The sequence below is a fragment of the Aythya marila genome (genome assembly GCF_965140915.1).
Source record: "Aythya marila genome assembly, chromosome: 2".
Lineage (NCBI taxonomy): Eukaryota > Metazoa > Chordata > Aves > Anseriformes > Anatidae > Aythya > Aythya marila.
Window position 1 is genome coordinate 58,800,539 of NC_139043.1, and position 13,991 is coordinate 58,814,529.

The 13,991-nt window shown below is 41.7% G+C and overlaps 1 protein-coding gene across 1 annotated transcript in view; it reads left to right on the forward strand.

The window, feature by feature from the left end:
* Window positions 1–11,125, forward strand: part of GLI3 (GLI family zinc finger 3) — a 208,881-nt gene extending 197,756 nt beyond the window's left edge. The window contains exons 13-15 of the mRNA XM_082753540.1: window positions 2,132–2,422; window positions 5,681–6,008; window positions 7,178–11,125. Coding sequence (XP_082609666.1) covers window positions 2,132–2,422; window positions 5,681–6,008; window positions 7,178–9,468 — 2,910 coding nt within the window. The 3' untranslated portion in view covers window positions 9,469–11,125. The remainder of the gene's footprint in view (window positions 1–2,131; window positions 2,423–5,680; window positions 6,009–7,177) is intronic.
* The last annotated feature ends 2,866 nt before the right edge of the window (window positions 11,126–13,991 follow it).

Here is a 13,991-nt window from a genome sequence, read left to right on the forward strand (position 1 = left end):
GTGGGGGTTGGCCTGTTCTCCCACGTGCCTGGTGACAGGACGAGGGGGAATGGGCTAAAGTTGCACCAGGGGAGGTTTAGGTTGGATATTAGGAAAAACTTCTTTACTGAAAGGGTTGTTAGGCACTGGAATGGGCTGCCCGGGGAACTGGTTGTCACCATCCCTGGAGGTCTTTAAAAGACTTCTAGATGTAGAGCTTAGGGATAGGGTTTAGTGGAGGACTGATTAGTGTTAGGTCAGAGGTTGGACTGGGTGATCTTGGAGGTCTCTTCCAACCTAAATGATTCTGTGATTCTGCTTGACCTGTCCCCTATTATGCCTTCACCTTCAGGCTAAATCAGAAAGTTCTAGCAAGGCAGGACATACCTCCACGCTGACTGTATGGTTCTGAAACCACACCAGCTGCATTCATTTTCACGGCAAAATCCTTCTCTAGCTTTCTGTCAGGCCTGTCACGAATGGGCTGGCAGAATCTAGGAGCATTCATCTTGTTACAGTCCCGTGGTCCCTGCAGCATCCCTTGAGTCACAAGGAAAGCAGAGAGCATTGCACATACCTGAATCTGCCCTGTCCTTAGAGCATGTGGCCTCAGCAGCCTAACAAATACACTGAAGCCCAGCAGCTACTTTGTGTATTGTCACCAATATAGAAAATACAGACGGATGTTCACCAAAGTCTTACCCATATCTGACTTCCATTTTGTGCACTGTCTGAACCAATCTGTTTGTTGTGTAACAGCAGTTGATGAATAAGATCCTCACAAACTTGCAGACATGCTGCCTGTTGTTTCATGTCAAGCAGTAAGTCACCAAGAAAGGTTATCTATCGCACATCATTTCTGGTAGGTGCAGCAGGAAGGACAATTGAAAAATTCCCTTTACTGTTATCGGGCTAACATCTTAGGCAATGTATACTGATGTAGGGCCTGCCATGAATGCCACTGGAAAGCATCGACCCAATTCAGCACTTCCTCACAGTCCTATTTTGATTGTAAGTAACCTATAAGCAGATTTAAAAGCAGCTCAGATATCTTGATGAAGATCTGTCATAACCGTAAGAGAACTAGCTGATGTACGTTTCCATAGCATCTTGAGAAAAACCTGCCTCAGTAGCTCAGCATCAACTTTACATTACTAACAATTGACATTTTTGCTCCCATTCAAGTCAATGGGAGTTTTTTTCCACTGACGTCAGTGGAAGCAGGCTCAGGCCATAGATAGCTATTAAGAAGCCACATTTGTCAAAGTCTCCCTAGTGCCATGTATAAACAGACCGAAAACCCCTTTAAGGAACTCTGCATGAGGATCTCTTTTTTTCTTGAGGGTTAGTGTAAATAAGACTAAAAATAGTAGTTTCTTGGAAACAATTCAGTAATAAAAGTGAGTGAATGATACTTTGTTTCCCAAGGCAATTAGAGTGTTTAGGAAGGGCTCAACTCTTCCTTTCTAATCCTCTCATAATATAAGAACAAAGAAAGTCTTGGTGAGATTACAAGACAGTACATTTACTTTTCTCCACATTGCTTACTGAAAAAGTGAAATTCATAGACAAAGGAAGCTAGTTTTAAATAAAGTGAGTGATTAGTTATGCTAGTAGCAATAATATTACTATTGAATATATTGATGCAGTGTGAAAATGCTTGTGGAATTGAGTCCTGTGCTTTGACATTTAAACTAGTGATCTGACAGGGCCAAGAAAGGAGTTCTTCCTCAGATACTCCTGCCTGAAAAAATGTCCCAACATGTTCTGAAGGGGATTGTTTGCCTCTGTGTACTGCAAACAGGATATCAAACTGCTGAGAGAAATGGACAGGATTCAAAGTTGGGCCAGTCTTCATAAATTCATAAATTGCCATCGCTCTCTTGGCTCTGCTGCTGTGGTAAATCAAAGCTGTGCCAGTTCGTATCATGTGAGGCTCTGCCCTCTGTAAGCTGTGCAGCATTAATGAGTACCTTCAAAACCAGGGGAAATCAATAGGTTTGACTAGATGCAGTCACTCTAGAGACCATAAATTAGATAACAAATTCACTGTGAAAGTGTAGAACTGTAGCACCAGCTGTGCTCCGAGGAGTTCTTCAGGAGTCCCATATGGAATTAAATCTAATTTAAGTGTTTTTTCCTGGCTTGGCAGAAACCGTATGTTTGCAAGATCCCAGGCTGCACAAAGCGCTACACAGACCCCAGTTCTCTCCGGAAACACGTGAAGACCGTGCATGGCCCAGAGGCACATGTCACCAAGAAGCAGCGGGGAGATATTCACCCGAGGCCTCCGCCACCCAGAGACCCAGGCAGCCACTCTCAGACACGATCACCGGGCCAGCAGACTCAGGGTGCAATTGGAGAGCAGAAGGACCTCAGCAACACTACCTCAAAGCGCGAAGAATGCCTCCAAGTGAAAGCGGTCAAGGCAGAAAAACCAATGGTATGCAATACACCGTGCCATTCCCTTTGTCCTTTCTCTCTTTATAACGGCTTAATAATCCCTTTATGAAATGCTCAAACCCATAAACTCTAGCTCACAAGGTTGGGTTTTGTGAGGTTTTCCTTTTCGTTTACATTGTAAAATGTTTTTAAAGCCTAAGAAATAGCAAATAAAAAGATTACATCTAGTCTGTGCAATATGCAGTAAGTGCAGTGCTGGCAACTCTCACAATAATTGTTTCTCTTAAAACTCCATCTTCTGGAATCAGCATATTATGAGAAAATCATAGCTTTCATTTTAAAAAGGCAGTTTTTTTCCACTCTCCTGTTTACAGAAGACAGTTAGAGAATGTGAATGCTGCAGGCTCAAAACCAGAGCACAAATAAAACTCAGTTCAAAATACTACAGTGATAATGTTGACAATGGTAACTATGGAGAACCTGGAGAAAGAATCAGATTTTACGGGCTTGAGGTTGTCAAGTCTTAACAAACTGTATCAAACTGAAAACGGGATAAGGTGAATATCTTTAACAGCAGGAAGAGATATTTTGATAATATTTGATCTCTGTTATGATGTGGCCTCTTATGTTAATGTGATATTTAATCTAACTTGACCAAATTAGTCTAATTTAAGTAAATTAAATTGAATTAGTAGTTGAATGTTGAAAGGACCGTATTGCTCTTCTTAGAGCTTCTGGGTAATATTTATTCCATTTTCTGACATGCTAAATTAAATTAAGAAGTTCTTCTTTCATCTGCCTGCATTCCATGGACCATCCTGTCCACAATGGTTAAAACTAGTAAAGGCCTTTACTAGTTTACTAGATCTCCATCCTTTTCCATGTCTGGGTCCACAATTCATCTGGATCAACCCTTGGGCACTACACCTATGAGGCCTCCAAAAGCTGCTCATATGGTTAATCTTCGTGCTGTAATTCAAAATGATTACTCAGTGAAATACAAGTTACTGCTATGTTGTGCTGAAGGCTTATGCCCAAACGGTGGAATATTAATCCCGAACTCATAAACTTACAAGGACACAGAGTTAACTCCCTGTGAAGTCCCAAGGAGACCCTCTGCTCTCTTTGGTGATAGCTACCTTAGATTACAAAGGAACAAAACCCATTCACCTCTTGCCTAGTTACCTCAATCCATAGCATTATTGAGGTATATTGAGCTGTTGAATATAGATGGTTTCAATATGAATATAACTTGCGTCAGAGGGATATTAGTTCTGATTACTTGCATAGTGTTTGATATTTCTCACTGAAAGTATCTTCTAAAAACAATCCTGTGTTTCCTGTTTTTTACTGCATGTATGAATTGAGATACGCTTTCTGTTTTTTAACTAATCCGATGTCTTTTCTGTCTAATGCTCTTAAATGTCTTGTTCTAACTTCCTAAGGACAGTGGGTAATAAGGTGAGGGCATTTAAACTTTTCTGCTGTTTTTCTTATTGCAACATTATTTATGTCTTTATTTTAGCCTTCTGCCTGTTGTCCAATCATTCATTTATTTAGTAATGTGCAATCCATCAAACTCATTCCCAAATGTAATGTGCTGTGAGCATTTTGCAACACTTGACATGTGAAAAATCTGGCTTATATTGGTGAAATGTCTTCAGAAATGTCTTTGAACCTTACCCTCTAGATGAAATAGTTTTTTTTATTATTTTTTTTTTCTTTTTCCTGTTGCACACCTAGAAGTATATGTTTCCCATAATGCTGTTCTTACTTCTGTAACCTACCTCACTGTGATCTTGACACATGGCTACAAGAACAAGCTTCTAACCATTAGTGCTCTTCTTCCATATGGCACAGAGCTATTGTCCAGAAACGTAAGCTCTCTTCTGTGTAATAACAGTTGCTTCTATTCTTGTCACCAAATCTGCCATGGCCAGCATTTGGAAATCAACTTGCTCAGTGTGGCCTCGTAAATTCTAAGTATCATCGTTCAAGTTAGAAATAATAAAATAGTTATTGCATCTGAATGGACTCCTCAGGGGCATATGAAACTAGAGTACTGCCATGCCTCTCTGTCTTCATTCACTGATGTTAAAAGAGAGAGCCGTCACTGCTACCTCAGAAATGCTAGCTAGCATTTTTCGGTAAGAGTGTTCATAAAAATCACAGGCTGGTCAAAAACAAAACAAAACAAAACAACAAAAAAAGCTGAAAAACATTAAATATTAACATGAAACTGTTCTTGGGAGCAAAATAATCACTGCATGCACAGATTTGTGGTCACAGTGATACAAGGTACAGTAAGATGCTGCTTCCAGAGACTTCTGTCTGTCTTGCTGTCTGTTTTGTTTGTCAGTCTATTTGCCTTAGTATTTCAGTTTGTTAGAGGAATTTTCCCATTCTTTTACAAGAACCTTATGAGTATAAAAAATAAATCAAGCTTGTACTTCCCCAAGAATCCTTCTACATCAGCAGGGAACACTGTTAAGAAAGAAGAAACTATTGCAGCAGATTTATATTCCCATAGATAGCAGGCTGTACTGTGTACTTAGAAGATTCTAATGAAACAAAGGATTTGATTCTGTGGATCATCACCTTCTTGATACAGGGCAGAGATGAAATAATTTAGAGCACGCTGCTAGGGTCCTTCAGGACGCTGATAATATGATACAGTATTTTTGCACTGATGCTCTGTCCCTGTTTTATTACACGCCAACATTTCTGGCCAACCACTGCTCGTAACAATGAGCCTTAAGCTTGGAAAATACTTACGTTCTTTAGCCACAAGTCTAATTAAAAAAAAAAAAAAAGGCAAAAAACAAATTCCAGTGCTGTTGGAATCTTGTTTGTTTGTTTGCTGCAAGCCTAGCTTTGCAAATTAGACTTCATAACATGGCTGAATTATGATCTGGTTTATTGACCTGCAGTTTCCATTGGGAACAGTGCATACCCAAAACATGAGTATGCATACATGCATGCTCATGAATGGTACGAAGTGATATAATTCCCAATTATGGGAATAACTGACATAAATGGCTCATGTAGATATAATATATACTGTCAGCAAGATATTAAAGTGGATTTTAGTCTCAAGTTTTGCAATGGCATTCATTGCAGTTAAAGTCAGTATTCTAGAAAGCCTCCTAATGAACGACTGCTGTCATCATTTAATGCTAAACTTTTCTTTACATTTGGTATCCTTTGGCTCCATTCAGATACACATTTGTTGCAAGTACCCTGTTAACATTGTCTGCTTAATCCTCACGTTCTTGTGTTTCTTCTTGCACTCCAACAGACATCTCAGCCAAGCCCTGGTGGTCAGTCTACATGCAGCAGCGAACAGTCCCCCATCAGCAACTATTCCAACAATGGGATCGAGCTTACTCTGACCGGTGGCGGTAGTGTAGGAGACCTCAGTGTCATCGATGAAACCCCAATCATGGACTCTACCATTTCCACAGCCACCACAGCACTTGGCTTACAGGCCAGGAGGAATATGACAGGGACCAAATGGATGGAGCAAGTGAAATTCGAAAGGTTGAAACAAGTTAACGGAGTGCTTCCAAGACTGAACCCCGTTCCACCTTCCAAAGCCCCGACCTTGCCGCCTCTCATAGGAAATGGTGAGATGCATGTAACGGGAGTGATAACTCTTTCTGTCCTTAAATTTCTTGGTTGCTATCTCAATCTTGCAGCCTTTGTAAAAGACTAGCACAGTTTATGAAATTCAGAAGCTGTGAGAATAGTCCGTAAATTGATCACTTTTTGTTTATCCCCTTATTACAAGTCCTGCTACCAACCCTGAGGGACAACCGATAGTCCCATGTTTTATAGAAGGGGAGACCAGCAGGAGTGCCATGTATCACATGTGAAATATTCTCTACAGTTAAAGGTTTGGACCTAAGATCAGCATAATCCTGTCTTATTTTTAGGCAAGGCAGATGAATTAAATATCTACCAGTTCATTGTATGTAATTCTTGCAGACAAAACCTTAAAAAAGACGCTCTTTGTGCGCATGCACTGGACTGCCCTTTAAACTGCTTCCACACATACAAGTAATCATATGTACAGATACTACTGCTACTAAAGGGAAATATCCATGAATGGGAGCAAGGTGACCCTGAAGATCCATAGCTGTTTTTGTATGAGCTGGTGCTCGTTGCTAAAACGTATGTCCCTGCTGCCTCTACATTGCCTGTGACATACCTGTAGGTTTCTGCTTTCTACCCAGCAATGACTGCCCAGGTTTTCTGAAACACATTCAGTCAGAAAAAAACTATGTAAAATTAAGAAATGCATTCTGTTTACTTAAAAACAAAACAAAACAAGGAAACCAGCAAAGATGTTTTGCAGTTGTTAGGAGTTATTTCAAGAACATTTCAAGAAGTCTTAGAAATGACCTTGAATAGCCTCCAATTTGTATATTTTGCCATTCCATGCAAATGCCTGTTCAATTATATTTTGCCTATAAAAAGCTGTCGTACAAATGTGTCCTTCTGGCACATCAGTCAGCATAGTTGCACTGCAAGCCAGAGGACTACACCAGCTGATGACAGTTTGTGGCTATGGCCTATAAATTTTGTGCTGGGATTCACACTGAAATGTTACCATTGAGTCTCTAAATTAGCTTTTAACCTAAGGACACAGTTTTTATCCCTACTTCTTTCAATAAAGATCACTGCTATGATGTTGTAGACATTCCTTCTGTACTCCCCTTACTTCTTTACTGAGTGTTTTCTGTACCAGTTTTGGGGTAATGCCTGTTTGTTTAACTGTGAATTTTGCCTCCAGGTACCCAATCAAACAGCAGCTGCAGTGTAGGAGGATCCATGACTATTCTGCCGAACAGGAACGAACTTTCAAGTACAGACATCACTGTGTTGAACATGCTGAACAGGAGGGACAGCAATACGAGCACAATCAGTTCAGCCTACTTGAGCAGCCGCAGGTCCTCTGGAATCTCACCTTGCTTCTCCAGCCGGAGGTCCAGCGACGCCTCGCAGGCTGAGGGAAGACCACAGAATGTGAGTGTTGCGGACTCGTATGACCCCATCTCGACGGATGCCTCCCGGCGCTCCAGTGAAGCGAGCCAGTGTGATGACCTACCAAGCCTTCTCAGCCTCACCCCAGCCCAGCAATACAGGCTGAAAGCTAAATATGCAGCAGCTACCGGTGGACCCCCACCAACTCCACTGCCTAACATGGAGAGGATGAGCCTCAAAACAAGGATGGCACTCTTGGGTGACTGCAGGGAATCCGGAGTATCTCCCCTGCCTCCAGTGAATGCCCCTCGAAGATGTAGTGATGGTGGGGCAAATGGTTACAGCAGGAGGCATTTTTTGTCTCATGATGCTCTAGGAAACGGGACAAGGAGAGCCAGTGATCCGCTAAGAATGGTCTCCGATAACCTCTCTGTCCCTAGAGTCCAGCGTTTCAACAGCCTTAACAGCTTTAACCCTCCTGCTTTGCCTCCATCCATGGAAAAGCGCAACCTCATTCTGCAGAACTATACCCGTTCTGAGGGTGGCGTCTTCCGTGGCTTCAGCTCCCCCTGTCCTCCGAGCATCAGCGAGAACGTCGCCCTGGAGGCTGCTACCATGGAAGCGGGTGGCAGTTTGAATGATGAGGATCTCCTGCCAGATGATGTGGTTCAGTATCTGAATTCCCAGAACCAGGGCATGTACGACCACCTGCTGAACAATGTCCTAGACAGCAACAAAATGCATCACGGCGCAGTGTTAGGAAATAACAATCCCAACAACTTTGACCAAGCCCCTCCAACGAGCAGTCAACCTGCCAGCTCCGAGGCGGACAAGAGCGATTTGCCCATTCAGTGGAATGAAGTAAGCTCAGGAAGTTCTGACTTATCTCCTTCAAAACTGAAATGTGGTCAGCGCTCAGCAGTGCAGCAGACTCGGGCCTTCGGACTGTATAACAATATGATGGTTCAGCAGCAGAACCCGGAGAGAAGCAACGTGGCCCAGCAAAACGGCTATCAGAACCTGATGGAAAACGACGCTTCCTATGGTTTACAGCAGAACAATGTCCTTGGCAGCGGAGCCAGTAATTCTTTCAGCATGCAGCTCAGTAAGCCTTACAGTGAAAGCATCAGCAGGCAACCAACGATTTCTGGGGCAATGGACAATTCCTGTGGCATGGCAATTCAAGGGCAGAAGCTGAGAAGTGGCACCATGCCAGTGAATGGGAACCAGCAAAACTTTGGACATCCCATGGCTTCCAGTGATCAAGCCACCAGTATGGCAAATGGAATGCACAACAGGAATATAATGGAGCAGGAATATTTGCAAAGCCAACCAGTTGGAGATGGAATTCATTACCAGGGAGTCAATCAATCCGATCAGATGATGCTAGGGCAGGTTAGTCCTACCTCACAAAGCAGCCTTTATCAAGGGCCACAGAGTTGTCCGCCGGTATCTCACACCATTGGTAGCCAGCCTTCAGGTTCGTTGGTGGCCAAGAGTTATCAACCATGTGCCAATTACAGTGGCAACAGACGGCAAAATGCATTGAGGAACAACCTGACACAACAGCAAGGACATGTAAGTGATGGCAACCAGACGTACAGGGTAAACACCGTTAAGATGGAGATGCAAGGTCAATCACAGCAGTTCTGCTCTAACGTGCAGAATTACTCTGGTCAGTTATATGACCAAACCACGGGCTTTAGCCACCAAGCTATGAAAACAGGTTCTTTCTTTGTTTCGGAAGCTAACTGCCTGCTGCAGGGGACTGCTACTGCAAACTCATCTGAGCTTCTTTCCCCGGGGGCTAACCAAGTATCAAGCACAGTTGACAGCCTTGACAACAACAGCCTAGAGGGTGTGCAGATTGATTTTGATGCTATCATAGATGATGGGGACCATGTCAGCTTAATTTCAGGAGCCTTGAGCCCGAGCATCATTCAGAATCTCTCCCGCAATTCCTCACGCCTCACCACTCCCCGAGCGTCTCTTACATTCCCAGCTATGCCCGTAAGCACAACCAACATGGCTATTGGGGACATGAGTTCTTTGTTGACCTCACTTGCAGAAGAAAGCAAGTTTCTTGCTGTTATGCAATAGACATGAAAAACAAAAACAAAACAAAAAAAACCTTTGGAGATAACAGATGAAAAAAGACTCATATTTTTTAGTTGTGTATGTATTTTAGCAATCTCATCTCACCTAAATGGGATGTGTTTCAAGTATATTCCTTTTATGGAATAAGGACTCTGAAAACCCTAAAGTGTTCTAGGGAGAAACTGTCTTCCATTTCAGTTTTGAATCAGTATTGCTACACCCATTCCCCCACCTCTCTCTCACCTCTCTCTCTTGCTCCCTTTTTGAATGTCTGTACGCTTCCTTTTTCTTTTCTTTTTTTTTTTTTTTTTAATTGTAAACCAATGTAAAAGTGTGATGTGCATGTTTTTGTTTTGTTTCTTTATTTTTTTAAAGAACGATCTGATGAAACGACTTAATTTTCTGTTCCACAAAAGAAACTTGACTTTTTAAACTGTTGCAATTTCTCCCCTATACATATAGGCACAAAATAACCTGGCACAATGTAAAGTGAACATAAAGTGAGGAAATCCCCTCCGGATGCATTGGATACATCACACTGAGGTGGACAAACAATTTCGACATGCACTGCCATGGTACCCCTGAGCTGTAGTTTGAGGAGCACATGAAATACGAGGTTCAAGCAAATAAGAAATTTAAAACCATCAGCCCTTTGATCCCTAGCAAATGTTTAAGGCTTTTGTAAACACGCATATAGATAGATGTCACTGCCTCGCACAATGATACTCAGATTGTGTCATGTGTGTTTAACCCATTTCAGAGGAGGGAGAGGACCAGAAAGCTATTCTTAGTACAACTCTTTCTTTCTTTTTTTTTCTTTTTTTTTTTTTTTTTAATCTTTCTCTTTTTTAAATGACTGGATAGTAAAATTACATGCCTGTTCCGTATTTTGGGTAGTCTGTAATCCCTTCTTTGCACACTACATTGGTGGAGAGATGTTCAGGATCTCATCATGGATTATTTCATATAATGAAATAATGAAACTCCAGTATTCCATGCTGGGAGTTCTTTTTTGTTTCTTGGTTTGTTTTTAAATACAAATTGTTGAAACATAATGTACTGAGCCGCTAGTTCTCATTCGTAGCAGCTATTCCTTTGCCAAAAGAATTGTCTTGTACATCGCTTCTAGCACATACAGCTTCATAGATGGATCATGTGTTTTAAAATAAGTAAATGTCCATTGACATAATACACAGTTAGAGCTTCAAAGGCATCGTGGTCTTGGCATGTAAAACCAATAGAAAAATAATAGCCCTGTTCTCAGACTAGCCAAGTAAGTCAAAGTGATTACAAGCAATCTGATAATCTTGAATATTTTTCCAGTGTATCCAGGCCTTTCAAAATTAGAAGATTTAAACTGCCATTAAAAATAGCAAAGAAACAAGCTGAACGGCAAGTTTGTCTGGTAACTCATCAAAACTTAAAAATACCAAACCAGTTGTCTACACTTGGTGAAAGTAATGTGCATTTCACTTCGAGTCAGTGCCTATGCTCAGCTAAACCAGCAAACATTGGACTTAATGCCCTGTGGTTGTGAAGTTATTCCCTGATAAAGGTGGATGGAATTTGCTCTGTAACAGCCATCTCTAGTAGCACATTTTTATCTGTGTTGTGCCCCTGAGTTGTGTCACCGTGCTCCTGAGTAAATAGGTTGGGATGGAGGACATGGACAAGAGCAAGGTTTAAATTCACCCATTCCTAGAAGCTGCACTGAAGTCCAGCCCTCACAGTCTTCTCAGTTAATACCTCATATTTAAATCCTGCTAGGGGATGCAAATGGTGCTGGCACTTACACTCATGGATCTGATGTATGTAGGGAGTTGTAGACTTATAATGAAGAGGGGTATTTTGGTCTGTTTTGGACTACAGATATCTATTAGCCTGGTCAGAATTAGGAATAGCACCAGAAGGTGACACCTACAGCCTAGAAGGCCGTAGTACTCATTTTTTGACTGGAAAAAAAAGGGTAAAATGCCAGCTTGTTCAGGGCATAGAATTTGAGAAATGTGTAGGAGTACAACCTAAGTGCAGCTGTCTGATAACGTAGATTTATTAACAGCTGTTAAAATCAGAGGAAGAAGCTGTAAATCAGAAAGAAAACATCATGGAAATCTAGTGCTGGAACCGTATTTGGGCTTATCACAGCATGTACTAAAAGTGAGCTGGAATGTCAGTGATCAATACAAATAAAAAAAATCCCTCGATATTCTACAACTTTTATCAGCAGTCCACTCCTGTCTTTCTCCATATCTTTGGCAAGGATTTCTTTCCTTATCTGCATTATGAATGTGTATACCCTCCCTCTGTGCTCTTTGCCCATTGCTGGTTCCCCTCGTGACCTTCCTGCCCATCATCAGCTTGGACGGCCCTTCTGTAGAGGTCCCCAGCCTGCAATTGGGAATGGGGCAGAGCTCATCGTGGCAAATGGTTGTTTGGCTGGAGGGGTGCTTCGGCAGCCACACTTTACCTTGCAGCACACACCCCTGCTGAGAAACAGCATTATAGACATTAGGAAAGGCTGTGCTCTCATCAGCTGGAAGTATTTCAGATGGTTCTTGGTAACCAATCGCTGGCTGTTTATTAAGCCATCAATTACATGTTTATAAACAATTTCAACAAGGAGACTTATGACGGGGAGTAGGTGGCTTGGGAGAGAAGCCTTTTATTGTTATAGAGCCAATACATTAAAAAAAAAAAACTTTTTTTTTTTTTTTTAACTCAATTTTCCAGTTCATAATTGTATTTACTAGTTCAGTTGAAGCTGGGAAGCTATTAACACATGTGATCCATCAGAGCTTAGAAGGATCCATTCACATTGCTTAGGGCTAAAAGGGATTGTTTGAGTAGCTAATTTGCCTTCCTGGATTTGACAAACCTTTGTCACTCACTTACCCCTGTCTCGGGCCAACAGTGTGTCTTGGCCTAAACCACACGTTCCAGAAAGGCATCCAGTTTTCATTTGGAGATGTCAAAGAAACAGAGACTCCACCATATCCCCAGAGAGTTTGTACAAATGCTTTATCATTTTCACCGTAAGCATATGTGCCACTTTTCGTATGTAAAGGTATCACTTCTCAGCTTTTAGTATCTTCTCGTGCTTTTCTGTTTGATGCTGAAGATGTTGTTTTGATACTTGAGCAGGTATCAATACATCCTAGGCCAGCTATCTTATGTTTTGGTATTGTTTTGATAGAGTAGACTGGGAGAGCCTGGCACCATTAGGTTTGAGACCAGTTTTAAGTTGTTAACCACCTTCTGGATGTGTGTTAGTCTGGAGAAAGTCTCACTAACATCATGCTCAGGTTTACTAGCACACTTCTACTACTCTTCTTCCAGTTACAGAGCTGGAGCTTGCCTTCATGTGTCTGGCACATCAAGTGGCATTACCATGGCAGTTAGAAGCCCACCACTCACCTAGAAAATGCAGATTTTCACTCTTTTTTTTTTTCTGTGGGGGGGGGGGGCGGATTTTTCCTATTTTTTAAAGCATTGCAGTGGGCACAGACTGACTTGAAATCCCCCTTTCTTCTAATAGCTATGTGGGGATCTTCCAGATCCATTACTCTTGGCCTTGGGCGCATCCACCTCACTCACATTTTTCCAGGCATTTTTGCTTTCCACAAAGTGGGAGCCACCAGGGAGAGCTCATCCATAAGGAAAGGTATTTTTGCAGAGAAGTCAGTGGGCTTCCAGAGCAGGTTTGCTGGTAAGTACGATGGCCTAGTGCATCCACACAGCAGATAATATTATTCTCTCCTAGGAGAACGGTCCCAAATGGTACGTGCATTAAAATGCTGGCTTGCTTTCTCGCTTCCAGTCATTCTTCCCTCCCCTCCCTCTCTCGATGAAATGGCCTGTCGGCTCGCCCACAGGCGTTGCGCAATGGCTCACCCTTCTGAACAGCAGTGTTTATATTCTCGCAATGTATGTGCCTTATTTTGTGTTATCTTCTAACAGAGAGGGACCAAGATACGTTGCCAAATTTTCACAAGGAGGCTGTACTCTCTATTCAGCTAATAGCACATACCACTGTTAATAGTGTCTGAAGTGTCTTGTAAACCTCTGGTATCACGTGTTATTGTCCTTGGATTGATAGAACGTCTTCTATTGAAAAGTTACTGTTGTCAGTTCTGCAGATGTGTAACATAAAAATGTGTTTCTTTTTCACTTTTTTTTTTAGTTCTTTTTTTTTTATAAAGCTTGTAATCCTTTTTTTTTTTAAAAAAAAAAAAAGTGTAAATACATTTACGTACAGTAGGAATAGTGTTCGGCTGTAACAGGCCTTAGTGGTCTTCATTTGATAAACCTGCAGTTATGATCTGATGTTTCTCGAGCCTTAGGTTGATCTGAAGGGTCTGTAGCACTGAGTACATATAAACTGTACTTCTGCTTTCAGAACCACTTAGCTCTTTTGTAACAAAGAAAAAAATGTTTCTTACAATGTCAATAAAAACACAAAAGCCTTTGTACTTAAGTTCTTAGCTTTCAGCTTTTAAAATATCTCCTTGGGGGAGGGAGTTAGTTTT